The sequence below is a fragment of the Artemia franciscana genome, chromosome 17, assembly GCF_032884065.1.
Source record: "Artemia franciscana chromosome 17, ASM3288406v1, whole genome shotgun sequence".
NCBI lineage: Eukaryota > Metazoa > Arthropoda > Branchiopoda > Anostraca > Artemiidae > Artemia > Artemia franciscana.
In genome coordinates this window covers 32,722,668-32,740,557 of record NC_088879.1, presented here as the reverse complement: position 1 = coordinate 32,740,557, position 17,890 = coordinate 32,722,668, and the positions used below count along the sequence as shown (strand labels likewise).

The following is a 17,890-nucleotide window of genomic DNA, read 5'->3' as shown; positions in this document are numbered from 1 at the left end:
TTAGGAATCCAAAAAAAGAGAAAAAACACCTCAAACATCAACAAACAACAACAACAATAAACATGAAAACGACAAAAAATCTTACCTCACATGTATTTGAACCTCTAATCCCGAGTTTATCTTCAGGGGGTCCACTTGTGATGCCCCCAAAATTACGTTCTACTAAAAAAGCAGTGATCTTATCCTTCGTTCTACCAAGTTGATCGGTTATCTTAAAATATAAAACATAATTAAACTATATTTTCAGTAGCCTATGGGGTTTTCTCCCTTTGGCATTTTTCAGGTATTTGGGGTGAAGAATAAATTTTTACAAAATGTGATAGGATTACTTTTAGCAGAATTGAGCGTGGTACAGAAAAAAAAGAAAAATATTAGTCGGGATTTAATAGACCACGATACATAAAAGATTAAAATGGAGGATATACTCGAAATTAAATTGTAATCGGTTAAGATTTGCTTTCGACCTGCGGAGAAGAAGTACATCCTCAGAGTGGGCTACGCAACAAAAGCCGGTGCTTTGAAGATGAAGAAATTTTGAGATATTACTCAGACTCCTGGAAATTGCATGTTTAAAAATGAAATAAAAACGCTCACTTGCCTTACGCCTCTTCTTATTCTGGCTAGTTCTGAAACCGTGCTTCACCATTTCTGTCAAATTTTTGTACTAAAAGCTTTAGAGTTTTCACTATGCTTGCACTTATACCCCTGTGTAGCAGATGGTCTACTGCTTGCAAGTGACTGGCGCCATCGAATACTTTTGATGGTACGAATAAGCCTATGGTACAAATATAGAAGAGGTGACTTGCTTCTCTCGGCGTCCATCAGCACCTTTACCGGAAGTATACGAGCTTTAGGGTAATAAATACATTTTCCAGCTAATTACCTCCATAAAATCGAGTGTCTAGCTCAGGACAATAGCATATTCAAATGCTAAGACTAAGGTTTAAGGACGCAGTAATAGGTCTGTAAGATCTACATTCATTGAAATCCACTCCTTTCTTTGCAATAGACTACTACTACTACTAATAATAACTCACTGCAGCACCAAGCCGCCTGAGGCCAACACAGCTACGCACGCTCCTCCTCCTCCAATCTATTCCTAGTCTATTCAGGGCCTCCATCTTTACACCCTCCCAGGAATTTCCCATTTCCTTTAAATCTTTATTTATGACATCCTCCCAACCCAGACAAGGACGACCTTCTTTCCGTGTAGCCCCAGACGGTTGACCAAAAAGAACAATCTTCGGAAATCTGTCATCCTTCATCCGCAGAACGTGGCCTAGCCATCTCAACCTTTCTTTCACTATTGCCCTAGAAAGCGGGATTGAACCACATCTTTTGTACAGCCTACTGTTTGAAATACGGTCAGTCAGCTGGGTTATATCATTATTAGGTAGAAACCCTGGTGATACCCATCTGGAGAAGAAGTTGGACGGGATTATAAGCAATGAGGTATGTCTTTAAGGTGTTTTAATGAAAGGCAATTGGTGTCTATTTCATTTCTTGATCTGAAGTTAAAATGATTGGCTATTTTAGGAAATGGAGATTTTATGACGATTTCAACGTCACAATGGACCATTGGCCATAATTTCCCGATTAGTGACATGTAGTAGGTTGTATTAAAAAAATAATAATAATAAAACAGAATGAATCAGAAAACTAGCTTCTACAAATTTTCTTAATATCAACCACGATTACCTCCCCATCAGATACGTGAAGCTTTATTTAGTAAGAAGAAAAAGAAAAGACGGATGGTTATAGGGAAAAAACAACATTAATTACATGACAAATCGTAAGAGATCTTGAAATTTGAGGAGGAGTAGAAACTAAAGCTCCTTTTAGGAGTTCTGAGCATTAGTGACTGCTGCTGAATGTGGGTTATAATACAATTAAAGGAAATCAAAACTCGTTCCTGAATAAGCTAAACCAAAATAACTCGTAAAGGTTAAAAATATTTACTTTTGGCTGAGCAAAAATGTTTCTCAAAATAATTCTTGATTATTTCCTTAATATATCATAGATTATACCTTATGTACCTTATAGATACCTTATAGATATACAGACGTAATAGTGGAATCAGCCGCAAGAGCGGTGACAGAAACCACAATGAATTTCGTTAAAATAGCTAAGAAATATATATAAAAAAAAACAGTTTAGAAATAACTTTTTCCCTCAATACAGACTTTGAGTCCGCTTTTACAAAACATTTATAAAAATTATGCAGAAACAAGTATTAAACTCCTTAAGTTATATTTATATAGTTATATCTGTTTGAGATAATTAAAAGTTTGAAATATTTTGAAACGTCTAAATCACGGCAGAGAAGGAGGGTTAATTTTTTAAAAATATATCATAAGCCCGAAACTATCCAGAAAGGTATTGAAAGGTAGAAATTGGGCAAGTTAAGGATTTCGTTGCTGTTCTGCACAAATCAAAGCAGAGGAACACGAAAAGAAAGTTAGAAATAGATAAATTGGTCAGCCGAACAAACCTCCTGCAACCCACTGTTGGTAGATTTGATGATTAAGCCCCTCTTCATCAAGATCAGAATATTTTAAATATTTTTTTTAAATATATCTTTGGATGTATATTGGACAATAATATGTCTATTGCTTGCAGAAACAGTGTTACTAGAGAGCGAATTGAAAGAATTGATTATTTGTGCTCAAAAATGTTGATCTTGCTCATTTTAAGACATCAAGGCGATCAGAACGTCAAGACGGCATCAAGACAAGCCGTAGGTGCGTTTCTGGCCCCTCTTGCCCCCCTTGTCTCCCACAAAATTTCCAGGCCGACTTTTAACGACATTTTTGTTTTAACACAATTTTATTCCATCTATTAATTAATAGTTCATTGTTTAACTATTTGTTGTTTTAATAATTTAATTATTATTTACTATATTAATTTCATTATTTTAATAATTATTATTTCGTTATTTTTTTATTTATTTTTATTTTATCAATTATTTAGTAATTTATTACTGCAATAAAAACAAAATTAAAAAAAATAAAATGATAATAACCGCCAGATTATTTATTTGAAATTTTACGCCGTAAAATTTCTGCACTCGGCGCAAGTGCCCCCTCTCCCCCCCTCCCCCTAAAACCGTCTCTGATAAGGACAGAGGACAACAACTCTAAGAAACTTATGAATTAAGGCCATATCACCACGCTTGGCACATTTAACCTTTAGTTGTACAAATCTTTTAGTATTATATGGTAACCAAATCAAAACCGTATAAGACATATTTATTTCTCCAATTCGTTTCCCAAATAATATCAATACCTACCTTACATTTATTATGTAACAATATCTTAGATTTATTATGTATTAATTTGTTTCATTTTGTCTACTTTTTTTGCATGTCAGAAAAGAGAAACAACACATTAGAAAAAATGAAAACAAATGAAAAAATTAGTCATGATTCGCAGGTACATACAAGATGTCAAAAAGACCCAAAACATCATCTTAAAAGTGTTTCTTTTTTAAGTGAAAGTGAAATCCGCAGAAAAAAGCAAAAAAAAATTCCAGGGTTTGACTTTTGCTTGAATCATTTCTAAGCTCGAATTCAAGAATATAAAATTTTTTGGAAAGTAAAAACATTATTTTCGCTTGAAATTTTAGTTTTTACTCACCTGTAAATTTCAAAATATATTTCGAAAGAAGATATAAAGATTGCAAATAAAAATATTATAGACAATATAATAACTGTCAAAACTCTTACTTTATATAATTGGCAATTTCCATAAAATCTCATCAATCACTAATCAGAAATGATTATGACGTGTGTTATTTGACGGGTACCTAATCCCAGGTGAGTATTTCTACACTGTAAAACATGAGTCGGTTCCTTTACGATGTTCGCCAAAGAGTTTGCGTTTTTTTAAGCCAGAGCTTCCAGTATTTGCCAAAGCTAAAGTTAAGGTCCAAAATTGTAAAATGGCAAGCATTCTTTTTGCTAGTTAGTTTTCGTCACCAAAAATCATGATCAATTAGTTTTTTCCTATACAAAAAACTTGTTCATTAGTTGAAACATACTGGCCTAAAAAAAGCTCAATTCTATTATTTTTTTTTATCAATCCACAACTTTTGAAACTCATTTCAAATAAATAAAAAATGAAGAAAAAAACTCACTTCTGTCCGAGCAAACACAGTGAAGAAATCGGCATATCCTCCATTGCTTATCCAAATTTTGCCACCGTTGATTACCCATTTAGTCCCATCTAAGCTTAATTTCGCACGAGTTTTTATTGATCCAGCATCAGAGCCGCTAGATGGTTCTGTCAATGCAAAAGCTGCTGTCCATTCACCACTTGCCAATTTTGGAAGATATTTCTTTTTTTGTACTTCATTTCCACATAGTAACAACCCCTGAGAAAGAAAATATACAGCAATCAGCTACACACAGACTGAATCACAGTAAGTGTGGGGAGGGTATTTTTTTTCAGGGGGATGGATCAACATTGAAAAAAAAGGTGTTATGGCACAGTTTTCCGGATGGAAGGGAAGTCCTCAGACCCCTCCTTTATATTTAGGCATTTCATAATATATATGAGTTCTAGATTTTTGATCAATCTGTTTGATTGATCAGAAACTGATCGATCTGTTTAAAGTGAACATTAGACATGTCATCAGCTTTGTCAATTCTGAAGCTATTGTAATTATTACATAAAAAATAAAGTCAATTGAATTATTTGCTATAAGGCCCTAAGCTAGTGACCAATATATACTCAAGTAGTAACAAGTTTTTTCACTAATTGAAATATGAACAATCTAGGGCTAAGGGAATAATTTAGCGCATTCTTTTAATATATTTGCAATACCTTATATATATATTTGATGAATTAAAGAACCCAAAATACTAGGTTCATTAGGATTCAATTTAGGGTTCATTCAAAAACTCAATTATCGTTAGTGATCACTAATTATGCGTTATTAACTTCAGACTAAAATGGCATACAAGAAAAAATTAGCCCCTTTAACACTTGTAATGCATAAAAGGGCTGGCCGGTCTATACTTATAGGAATACAATTTGCTAATAAATTTGGAATTTTTTTTGTCTTGATTAGAAAATAATAGCAAACAATTCATTGTAATAAATGATAGTACGTACGGAAATACTTTCTATTATCTTATCGAATAAGCAAGGGAGATTGATAACTATTGAATTTTCCAGGGGTCTCCAAGAAGAAAAACACTCAAGGCCACCAAACGTCACTAGTGAAATCCCAAAGCTGTCTATGCTTATAGGCTCATTGGTGGCATTTTGGGCCTTATGATGCCATAGCAAGATGTTATTCAATGTCATACTTATGTATATATTACTGTGAATGTCCAAAATCTGGTTAATGTCGACATTCACCGGCGAATGTCCGAAATTCCTTTTTCTCTGCTTGGATTAGATTAACTTTGCGAGTCAGATTCTTATTCAAGCTAGGATGATAAAAGTTAAAGTTAGGTTAGATTATGTTAGTTTAAGTTAGTTCTAAATATCAGAAATGGGCTAAACACCTAACTTAAGCAAACCTAACCTGTCGTCAGCAAACCTTGCATTAACCTGAAAAAGTCGACTGGCAACGCTGACTAAATCCAAGGGGGAAAAGGTATTCGGACATTCGGAATTTGCGGACATTCTCCGGTAACACACATATCTATTAAAAATCTATTAAAAATAAAAATAAAGAATAAAGATCCTCCAGAGCCATTTCTGGCCTATATGACATTAAATCGGCATTTCAGTAGCTCGATCTTCTTTACAAGGATAAGTAACAAGTCTGTCACCCAACCTTGCTGTAGCAGGGATCAATCCTTTGGCACCGCTTTGCCAGGCAGAGCATCGATCCTGTGTCACTCCAGATCTCTTACACCCCACTATGTCTTACAGTTTTGGAAAATCAAAAATAACAGCAATTCTTAAGATCTTAGGAGAAAATTTTCTTCGTACGAGAGGGGTCAATTAAAAGCGAAAAAAAAACCATAAAAATGGCAAAGTATAAAAAGACATGATTTTAAAGAATAAATAGTATTAGCTGGTTAAATAAAAAGTTACAATATAAATAAACGAACATGAATTATAGTCAAATGTTCGGAAAATGATTTTACTCCCTAGTAATTCATTCCAATGAATTTAGTACATGTCAATAGATACATATGGTACATAGTACACATTACCGCAGCAAACAGATCGTGGTAACGAACTGTAAGAAAGGAACGATGCGTCTCTATAGTAAGCGAAACAGAGTCTCGATAACAATATATAAATTAAAAGAATCAAATTTTGAAGCTTATTCAAAACATATGAAATTTATCAATTTTAATGTTATCCATCAAAAATTATAAGCCTGACAAATTTCCCCAATTTTTGAAAAAAGGGAGAAACACCCCCAAAACATTGAGTAATTTTGATGAAAATCATACTTTCAGATTTAACATATCAGAGAACTCTACTGTAGAGGTTTCAAACTCCTATATGCAAAAGTATGGAATTTGCATTTTCCAGGGGATGTATTTTCTACGGGGAGAATTTCCCATTTGGATAGAAGTCTCCGAGGGTGAACTATCCAGGGGAATTTTTTCACGGTGGGAAGTTTCCAGATTTCATATGCGAAGTTCGTTTTATTTATTTTACTTTCCCGTTGGCAACTCATTTGCATGTGGAGATGCTTTGGGGTATCGACTGGGGGAAATTTTCAGAGAAGTTGGAATTCTCTAAAGGATTTTTACGCAGGGGGTTGGATTTCCCATGGGGGAAATTCTCGATGGTGGGATTATCACCAGAGAAAATCTTCCACAGGAGAAAAATCTTTCATCGTGAGGAGGGAGTGATTTCCGGAAAAAAATTTCCACACAGGGGGATTCAGCCACGACTTGAAAAACGACCAAATATTACATAAAAAACGAGCCTTTTTTCAAATAAAAAGTGTTTTCCAGGCGGAATCATCCGTAAGAAATTTCCAAGGGGAAATTCGTAGCGGGCATGGAATTATCTTGGGGTAATTTCACAGGGGAAAGGATTTTACGTTGGAGGAAATTTCCATGGAGCAATTTTTTGCTCGGGTGATTTTACATGGAGGGAGAGGTAGATTTTCTGGGATTAATTGAAAAACGATCAGGAATTAAATATAAAAATAGTTTTTTTTCTACTGACAGTAAGGAGCAACATTAAACCTTAAAATAATCAGAAATTATTATGTATATGAGGCGAGCTGTTCCCACCTCTATACCTCACTCTTTACTCTGAAGTTTTACCTTGTATCCCAATTCTTTAAGAATGATTCCTGAAAATTAGAATCAGAACCTTTTTTACAAGAACTAAAAAAATTTAGCGTGAAGAGTGGGGTGTAAGGGAGGGTGCAGGCCCCCTGTTTGTATTAAGATTAAATGTTACTCCCTAGTTTCACTAGAAAAAACTTGTTCTTTATCTACTATGATAACAGACAGCTAGTGTGACCCGACACAAAATGTTGTATTGAGAATATCTAAGGGATCATTAAGCGAAAATTCCGATTATTTGTCCGAAAAGCACTTTAACTACTTATAGTTTCCCCTGTATGGCAATCCGAAATACCTTTGTTGGCCTTTTAACTTTATTCTGTATCAGCAGACAAACCGTCACTGCCTTGGGATTTATTTTTGTATCCATTTTATTTAATCTTTTTCATTTCGCTGGATAACATTAAATAGTAATTGATTGACTTGCTAAGGTGTAAAAAATAAAATTTGTATTTACCCTCAAAACTTTCCGTATATTTTTGGTCAATCTTAAACATAAAATCAAAATTTTTATTCAGTTTGCTCAATAATACACTATCTGTAGCATCATTAGCACATTAGTGAGCAATAACAGGCTACTGGTATCCAAACTGCACGCAGGCAGAACTGGGTGGATCAGTCTGTTTTCCTTGTCTTAAAGAACCGAGTAGCCACTGAGTCTCTTCCGTAATCTCAACTAGGGCCACAAAAGCAAATATTAGGCAGGAACCCTTAATAGGCTCAAGTGATAACGTCCCAGCCTTTGATCACACCAGTTGCTTCCAACTGGGCTTACTATTCTTCAAACAGAGGGAATAAAGGTTGTCGATAAACGAACCTCTAGAAGATTAGCTAAGTTTGTGCAGGTGAGCATATCTATCCAGGTGCTGCAAAATCACCCCACTTACTGGTCAGTCGACACCCATTCTGAAATGGGTAGCGTGGCAGACAATGCAAATAATTCTCGACATTGCCTATAGGAGGTCTCTTGAAAGCTCTATTAGCACTGAAAGAATCGCCAACAGAACTTAAGTACTAAAATTCATTAGTTGGTTCGTTTGCGTCCATGGTAAGAATAAAATAACAACTCCGAAGCTATTGTGGACACACAATCTTTGGAAGCCAGGGTTAAATTTTCAACACACAAACCCTTATTCTCTGCGTACATACCAACCTAGAATTATTTAAAGTTGGAAAGTACTGGCATTTTTACTGTACTTTAAAAATTGAAAAAAAAACGTCCTAGCCGATTGGTTACCACTCCAGACAGAAAATCTTGAGGACAGAGGTTCGAGTCCGGGTGTCACTGGTTATTTGGTTTGGAATGGGGGTCGATTGTGTGACTCTAAGCTTAACCAGAGCCAGCTCTAAATGGGTACCTGTAGAAATCTTGGGGAAAACACGAGAAGTGTCGAATAATTTGCCCCGAATAATGCACTGCACTCCCAGCCGAACGCATAGAATCAAAAGATCGGTACCTACGCTACGCAGACCATTGATCAGCATACGAACAAGTTTTTTAGTAGGTCCTTTTTTTTAACATTTTTCAGATTGTGTGCTGAGTCAAGCTTGCCAAAAATTTAAATTTAACTAAGAGTTTCCTTATCATTTAACTGATAAAGCTGTTGCTTTTAATTTTCCATTAGTTCAATTTAGTGGCCTGGAGTTGGATTCATCAAAAATAGATGTTTCTTTTCAAATTGATTCCTCTTGGTGAATCCCAACAGTTGAGTTGTCCCAACAAAACCTCCACCCTATATGTATAACTAGTCCTAATTTAAAAAGATTGGAGGGGGAGGGGTAATTCACAAACACAACTTTAGTTGAAAAAAAAGCAGGAAGGAGAATAGAGAAAACTTGAGTCTAAAAAAATCAGATAGCACACATAAATATGGAATACAACAAAATATTTGGAATCACTATGCTTGTATTTCATTGAATTAAAACGCATTTTATTTCATTGAATTAAAAAATTGTATTGAAAAATTGAAAAAAATTGTATTTCATTGAATTAAAACGCATTTTATTTGGGAAAATGGAAATACAATGTACTCCCTGACCCTTCAGTCCCACATTTCAGTTATGGGTTACATCGCGCAGATATAGCGCAAATAGCTAAATGCAATACAACGTAGACCGATCGCAGCTAAAACAAAAAACAAAACAATTTACCTTCAATCCAATCGCTTGATGTGCAGCTAATGTTACCGCGACTGAGCCATCTAATGCAATGATTTCGTTTAATCTGGCATACTCAGTAGCGGAAAGTTCAAGACCTCCATGTTCTGACGGAATCTGAAGACCATAGAGGCCCAGATCTTTAAGACCTTGTAAAGTTTCTTCTGGAATCTTTGCATTTACGTCAATCGACTGAGAATCCACTAAAATGATAATGCTAAGATCATAGATGCCTATATAGCTACAGCGTCATTGAAACTCTAGGTGCAAAAACATTTCTTTAATAAATCTTATTTTTTACCAAGTCGTTTATATTGCTATAAAATTGAGTGTATTTATAAAAAAAAAAATTGCAAACGCCAATAACCATTCCTATATTTTGAAGGGAACTAACATTGCAAGGAAATAAACATAACATAAGTAATTTAAACAACTGAAATAAGTACAAAAGAAAAAAAATGGCGAAAGACCTCAAAGGCCACAAGACTATAATACATATATATATATATATATATATATATATATATATATATATATATATATATATATATATATATATATATATATATATATATATATATATATATATATATATATATATATATATATATATACTACTACTACTACTACTATTACAACAACTGCTAACAACTCACCGCAGCACCATGTCGACCGAGGCCAACACAGCCACGCAAGCTCCTCCTCCACCCCAATCATTTCAAAGTCTCCCTCTTTACACCCTCCCAGAAAGTTCCCATTTTCCTTCAATCTTTCTTTATGACATCCTTCCACCCCAGACGTGGGGGACTTGCTATCCGTTTACCCCTAGACGGTTGGCCGAAAAGGACAATCTTCGGCAATCTGTCATCCTTCCTCCGCAGAACGTGCCATAGCCATCTCAACCTTTCTTTCATAATAGCCCTAGAAAACGGGATTGAACCATATTCTTCGTAGAGCCTACTGTTTGAAATATGGTCAGTCATCCTTGTACCCAGATTAAATAAAAAAAAAAAACAAGTTTTTTTAACTGAAAGTAAGGAGCGACATAAAACTTAAAAAGAACAGAAATTACTTCGTACATGAAAGAGGCTGCTTCCTCATCAACGCCCCGCTCTTTACGCTAAAGTTTGACTCTGTCTCTCAATTCTTCTTTTTAAAACAGTAAAAACTTTAGCGTAAAGAGCGGGGCGTTGATGAGGAAGCAGCCTCTTTCATGTACGAAGTAATTTCTGTTCGTTTTAAGTTTTAATGTCGCTCCTTACTTTCAGTTAAAAAAACTTGTTTTTTTTATTTAATTTCTGAACGTTTTTGAATCAATGCATGTTTTGATTTTGGCTCTCCACAGAGGAATAATTAAAACGAAATTTGCATTTTTTTTTTTTTTTTTTTCTCATAATTTTGATCGAATGATTCTGAGAAAAAAAGAGCGGGGGAGGAAGCCTAGTTGCCCTCCGATTTTTTGGTTAGTTAAAAAGGCAACTAGAACTTTTAATTTTTTACGAATATTTTTATTAGTAAAAGATTTACGTAACTTATAAATTAGCTTACGTAAAGAACTTTTGTATTCTCATATTTTTATTACATATATGAGGGGGTTCGCCCCCTTGTCAGATCCTCGCTCTTTACACTAAAGCTTAAATTTTGTCCCAATTCATTAAGAATGAAACCCAGAATCACAAGAGCCGTAGAATAAATAGTTGAAATTACTAAAAATACTTTAGCGTAAAGAGCGAGGTATTAGGAGGAGGTGAGCCCCCCAAATGGGTAATAATTTCTGTTTGTTTTAAGTTTTAATGCTGTTTCTTACTTCCAGCTGAAAGAAATTTTTCATATTTATTTTTTCATTGTTTTTTTTTTTTAAACAATGCTAGTAAATCTTGCGCTCCCTTCATGGAGATTTTCTTCCCCCATGACAAATTATCGATGGAAAGTTCCCCCAGCATATCCCCCTCTTCTCAACCCCTCCCCCAACCAAAACAATCCTCCTGAAAACGCCTGTACACTTCCCAATAACCATTACTATATGTAAGCATTGGTCAAAGTTTGTAACTTGTTGCCCCTCCCATGGGGACTGTGGGGGAGTAAGTCGTCCCCAACGACATAGTTATAAGGTTTTTCGACTACGCTGAATAAAATGGCTATCTCAGAATTTTGATCCGTTGACTTTGGTAAAATAATTAGCGTGGGAGGGGGCCTAGGTGCCCTCGAATTCTTTTGGTCACTTAAAAAGGGCACTAGAACTTTTCATTTCCATTAGAATGAGCCCTCTTGCAACATTCTAGGACAACTGGGTCGATACGATCACCCCTGGGGGAAAAAAACAAAAAAACAAATAAACACGCATCCGTGATCTGCCTTCTGGCAAAAAATACAAAATTCCACATTTTTGTAGATAGGAGCTTGACACTTCTACAGTAGGGTTCGCTGATACGCTGAATCTGATGGTGTGATTTTCGTTAAGATTCTATGACTTTTAGGGGGCGTTTCCCCCTATTTTCTAAAATAACGCAAATTTTCTCAGGCTCGTAACTTTTGATGGGTAAGACTAAACTTGATGAAACTTATATATTTAAAATCAGCATTAAAACGCAATTCTTCTGATGTAGGTATTGGTATCAAAATTCCATTTTTTAGAGTTTTGGTTACTAATGAGCAGGGTCGCTCCTTACTACAGTTCGTTACCACGAACTGTTTGATTAAGCCGGATGGCTGTTTGAAAAATCCGTAAGCAATTTCTCTGGAAAACATCTAGTAAATCTTCATCCGCTTTTAGGAGTGCCCACGCTTTTCATTGTGAAGAACCACCCTGAGCCTTGGCTATTCTACTTTTAACATCTTCACTGCTCCCACCGTCTTTACTAATGATACAACCGAGGTAAGTAAAGCTGCCCACCTGATCAATCTTTTCGTTACCCAAAGTCACCTTTTTATCTTCACTTATTCCTAGCCTTAGTGACTCGGTCTTATTAGCATTAATTTTCAAACCTATTCTAGCACCCTGAACTCGCAAAACCTCTAAAAGTTCATCTATTTTGCTCACACTTTTCTTGACTCTTTCTCTAAACTCCACTTTCTAAAACAGTAAGAAACTTTAGCGTAAAGAGCGGGACGTTGAGGAGAAAAAGCCCCTTTCATATACGGAGTAATTTCTGTTCGTTTTAAGTTTTAATGTTGCTCCTTACTTTCATTTAAAAAAACATGTTTTTTTTTATTTAATTTCTGGACGTTTTTGAATTAATGCATGTTTTGATCTTGGCTCTCCACACATAAATAATTAAAACGAAATTTGCATATTAATTAATTGCAATTAATCGTAAGATTTTGAGAAAAAAGGAGCAAGGCAGGAGGCCTAGTTTCCCTCTAATTTTTTGATTACTTTAAAAGGCAAATAGAACTTTTAATTTTTTACGAGTCTTTTCATTGGTAAAAATATACGTAACTTACGAATTAACTTACGTAAAGAACTTCTATATTCGCATGTTTTATTGCGTATATGAGGGGGTTAAACCCTCGTCGATACCTCGCTCTTTACACTAAAGCTTAAATTTTGTCCCAATTTATTGATCCTTGAATGTATTGATCCTTAACAAAACAGGGCCGAACAAAAGCAGATCATAATTAAATAAGAAAGGAATAGTCTAGGTCATTTCAAGGAATTCACAAGAAATTAAAACTTTATAGAAAAGGAGTAAAGAGTTCTCGATGTTTAGAGGAAACACAATATTGTCTTTTGCTTGACCTTATAGTGCTTTCTATCTAAGAATAAGGGATAATATTTGTTGCTTAGTAGCCAATATAAAGGACCAATGACTATAATTGTCAACCTTCTGTGAGAATACAAAAGGTGTTGCAATCCAAATTTCTGAAGCTGTAATTAAAGAAAGATTAAAATCAAAACTAATGCCATGTTTAAAAGATAGGCTACTCCAAATATTTCTCATTTTGGCCATCCAGCCAAAACAAACTAAACAGGTGATGTATTAACCTGTAGAAAAACAGGGCCAAACAAAAGCAGGTCATAATTAAATAAGAAAGGAATAGGTCATTTGAAGGGATTCAATAGAAATTAGAACTTAAGGGGAAATGAGTGGAGTTAAACCTTGGATCTAGTCATTGAAATGAGTAAAACTCTGGAGAAGAGCTGAGATCTTACGTGAAGTACATAAGGAAAAGACCTTTCCGGTCCTGTCAAATGATTATTTCTTATACTAGAAAAAACGCTTCTACAGTTCCTCATTTTTGTATTTTGAAGAAAACCGCGAAGACAAGGTTGCATACGGCGTTACAAAAAAAATCATTCTTGGAAAAAATTACTAAATCAGCAAATACATCACTAGATTCTTGAAGAAAATTAAACATAAAAAAAACAAGTTTTTTAAATGAAAGTAAGGAGCGACATTAAAACTTAAAACGAACAGAAATTACTCCGTATATGAAAGGGGCTTTTCCTTCTCAACGCCCCGCCCTTTATGCTAAAGTTTGACTCTTTCTCTTAACTCTACATTTTAAAACAGTAAAAAAAACTTTAGCGTAAAGAGCGGGGCGTTGACAAGGAAAAGCCCCTTTCATATACGGAGTAATTTCTGTTCGTTTTAAGTTTTAATGTCGCTCCTTACTTTCATTTAAAAAACTTGTTTTTTTAGATTTAATTTCTGAACGTTTTTGAATCAATACATGTTTTGATTTTGGCTCTCCGCAGAGGAATAATTAAAACAAAATTTTAATATTTATTTTTTTTGCTAAATGGCTTTCTTATAATTTTGATCGAATGATTTTGAGAAAAAAAGAGCGGGGGAGGAAGCCTAGTTGCCCTCCGATTTTCGGTTAATTAAAAAGGCAACTAGGACTTTTAATTTTTTACGAATCTTTTTATCAGTAAAAGATATACGTAACTTATAGATTAGCTTATGTAACGAACTTTTGTATTCTTATGTTTTTATTACATATATGAGGAGGTTTGCCCCCTCGTCAGTAACTCGCTCTTTACATTAAAGCTAAAATTTTGTCGCAATTCATTAAGAATGACCCCTGAATCACAAAAGCCGCAGAATAAATAGTTGAAATTACTAAAAATACTTTAGTGTAAAGAGCGAGGTATAAGGAGGAGGTGAGCCCCTCATATGGGTAATAATTTCTGTTCGTTTTAAGTTTTAATGCTGCTGCTTACTTCCAGCTGAAAAAAAACTTTTTCATTGTTTTTTTTAAGTAGTGCTAGTAAATCCTGCGCTCCCTTTATGGAAAATTTCTTCCCCCATGACAAATTCCTCGATGGAAAGTTCCCCCAGCTTATCCCCCTCTTCTCAACCCCTGCCTCCAACCAAAAAATCCTCCTGAAAACGCCTGTACACTTCCCAATAACCATTACTATATGTAAGCACTGGTCAAAGTTTTGACTTTGGGAAAATAATTAGCATGGGAGGGGGCCTAGGTGCCCTCCAATTTTTTTGGTCACTTAAAAAGGGCACTAGAACTTTTCATTTCTGTTAGAATGAGCCCTCTTGCAACATTTTTGGACAACTGGGTCCATACGATGACCCCTGGTAAAAAAAAAAAATTAAAAAAAAACAAATAAACACGCATCCGTGATCTGCCTTCTGGCAAAAAATATAAAATTCCACATTTTTGTAGATAGGAGCTTGAAACTTCTACAGTAGGGTTATCTGATTCTTTAGCACTTTCTATATAGAAGCACCTATAGGAAGGGGGTTACACCAACCCTTTTGATGTTGAAAAATACTTTTAGATTGTTTTTTTTTTCAAGCGAAAAATTGATTATCAGGGGTCTAATCAAAATATTAACTGTTACTTTTTATAATTTTTCTTTGCCCATTCAAAACCCAGTTTTTTTCCCGGTAATTATAGAGACAATTTTTTTACTTTTTTGAGCTAGTATAATTACTGGATCACCAGCGACAATTTTGAAAAGGCTTTTTTTGTTTTTCATCGAAAAATTTGTCGCTCCTCTAATAAATTTTGAAAGATACCACTTTTATTATTTCTGTATTAAGAAAGATTGAAAAGAAATCTTTTTCATTTAATACATTTTCGTTTATTAGCGACAGAAGCCAAGGAGCCTGGACTCCGTAATTGATTCACGTTACTGTGTAACAACAAAGTTAACAAATATATACCATTCATTTAAAAATATAATAGGTATAAAAACTGCAATCAGATACAATAAAGGCACGCTTTGACAAAGTGTTTTGCAATCTCAATCAACAGACTAAGTGTCGACTAACTACGGTTTCTATAACAATATGTCTGTTCCAAGTATTTTACATTTTCTTTCGACAAAGTAAGACATTATTTCTTTGAATACTAATTTTACTTTTTCCAAAAAGGCACGCACTTTAACTGTTTCACTGTGAAATTTTCTGTTGAGTATGTTCATTATCGGTAAAACTTGTGCACGGAACAAATAACATAACTGTACGGAATTGTTCTCTAAAGCAGCACACAGTGCATTAGCAAATGGTATGCTTTCCTTAAGAATAACCTCTGAATCACAAATGCCGTAGAATTAATAGTTGAAATTACTGAAAATACTTTAGCGTAAAGAGTGAGTTATTACGAGGAGGTAAACCCCTCATATGCGTAATAATTTTGTTCGTTTTAAGTTTTAATGCTGCTCCTTACTTTTAGTAGAAAAAACTTTTCATATTTATTTTTCATTGAAATTCATTGAAATTGAAATTTCATCGAAATTCATTGAAATTTTCTTCCCCCTGAGAAGTTCCTCCATGGAAATATCCTCCCACGTAGCCCCCCTCAGATCTTCCCCCTAAATCAAAAAATACCCCAGAAAACGTCTGTAAACTTCCCAGTAACCATTGCTATATGTAAACACAGGTCAAAGTTTGTAACTTGCAGCCCCTCCAACGGGGACTGCGGGGGAGTAAGTCGTCCCTAAATAGCTAGTTATTAGGTTTTTCGACTATGGTGAATAAAATGGCTATCTCAAAATTTTGATCCGGTGACTTTTGGGAAAAAATGAGCGTTGGAGGGGGCCTAGGTGTTGGTCACTTAAAAAGGGCACTAGAACTTTTAATTTCCGTTAGAATGAGCCCTCTCGCGACATTCTAGGACCACTCAGTCGATACGATCACCCCAGGGAAAAAAACAAAAAACAAAAAAAACAAATAAACACGCATCCGTGATCTGTCTTCTGGCAGAAAATGCGAAATTCCACATTTTTGTAGATAGGAGCTTGAAACTTCTACAATAAGGTTCTCTGATACGCTGAATCTGATGGTGTGATTTTCGTTAAGATTGTATGACTTTTAGGGGTGTTTTCCTCTGTTTTCTAAAATGAGACAAATTTTCTCAGGCTCGTAATTTTTGATAAGTAGGACTGATATTGATGAAACTTATATATTTAAAATCAGCATTATGTGTCAAAATTCCATTTTTTAGAGTTTCGGTTACTATTGAGCCGTGTCGCTCCTTACTACAGTTCGTTACCACGAACTGTTGTATAATTTCCTCGAGGGGCGCCACTCCTCAAGTGGGAATAGACCTGACCGCAAGGTTCCCAGTCTTGCAGGTATCCCGAAAGGGCAAAGGCAGCCCTTTGCAGAGACCGTTGTCCATCGATCTGGATCTTACGCCCTGCTGCAGTTGTCCTCATATAGAGCATCCTCCCATGATGGTGTTCTGCGTCACCATGCAATTTAACTCATTACTGGGAGAAGATTTGTAACTTTTGGGACATGTGGATACGCCGGTGGGCCCTGTTGAGTGTACATTTGAAGGGCCTTCTTCCTCCTCCACCTGAATTTATGGCCCCCGGCGAGGGTGCCCCAGTTTCTATTATGGAGCCCCAGGGACAAGGTCCCCCCTTGGTCCGTTCCTCCATATATATGTATATATATATATATATATATATATATATATATATATATATATATATATATATATATATATATATATATATATATATATATATATATATATATATATATATATATATATATATATATATATATATATATATATATATATATATATTATATTTGCTTTCCGTAGCAATGTATTGGATGATTTCTGGATATTCGGGGAGCTCTATTTTGGGATTTGTAACCAAGTAGCATTGATAATGGTACTTGGCAATATTATACGTTTTGTTCTGACACTATCAAATTTTCTCATTTTACTACCGCAAAAGAAAAGCATGCGTAATAGTGCTGACCTCATGTGGCCCGGTGCCGCAGCGAGCTGCTAGCAATAGTAGTTTTAGCAATTTGTTTTGGGGACGATTTTCTTGTTTTTATAATTCTTTTTTTTTTACGGACTTTTGGAATTCACTTATCTACCAATCCTGATCAAAGTTCATTTTTTAAGCCATATTTTGACTGATTTAATGACTAATGAATCGTTTTTGATCCCAATTTATATACCATTTTTTCGAAGGAGAGGGGAGGGGTGGTTTTTTTTTTTCTTTCTTTGGGGGAAGGGAGTGAA

General features: G+C 34.9%; 1 protein-coding gene across 1 annotated transcript in view; it reads right to left on the bottom strand.

Annotated features, from left to right (window-relative positions):
- LOC136038154 (complex I assembly factor ACAD9, mitochondrial-like) overlaps positions 1–17,890 on the bottom strand; it is a 59,685-nt gene that overhangs the window by 33,862 nt on the left and 7,933 nt on the right. The window contains exons 3-5 of the mRNA XM_065721200.1: positions 9,425–9,633; positions 4,135–4,371; positions 86–211 (exon numbers count right to left, since the gene is read on the bottom strand). Of these exons, the coding sequence (XP_065577272.1) occupies positions 86–211; positions 4,135–4,371; positions 9,425–9,633 (572 nt within the window). The remainder of the gene's footprint in view (positions 1–85; positions 212–4,134; positions 4,372–9,424; positions 9,634–17,890) is intronic.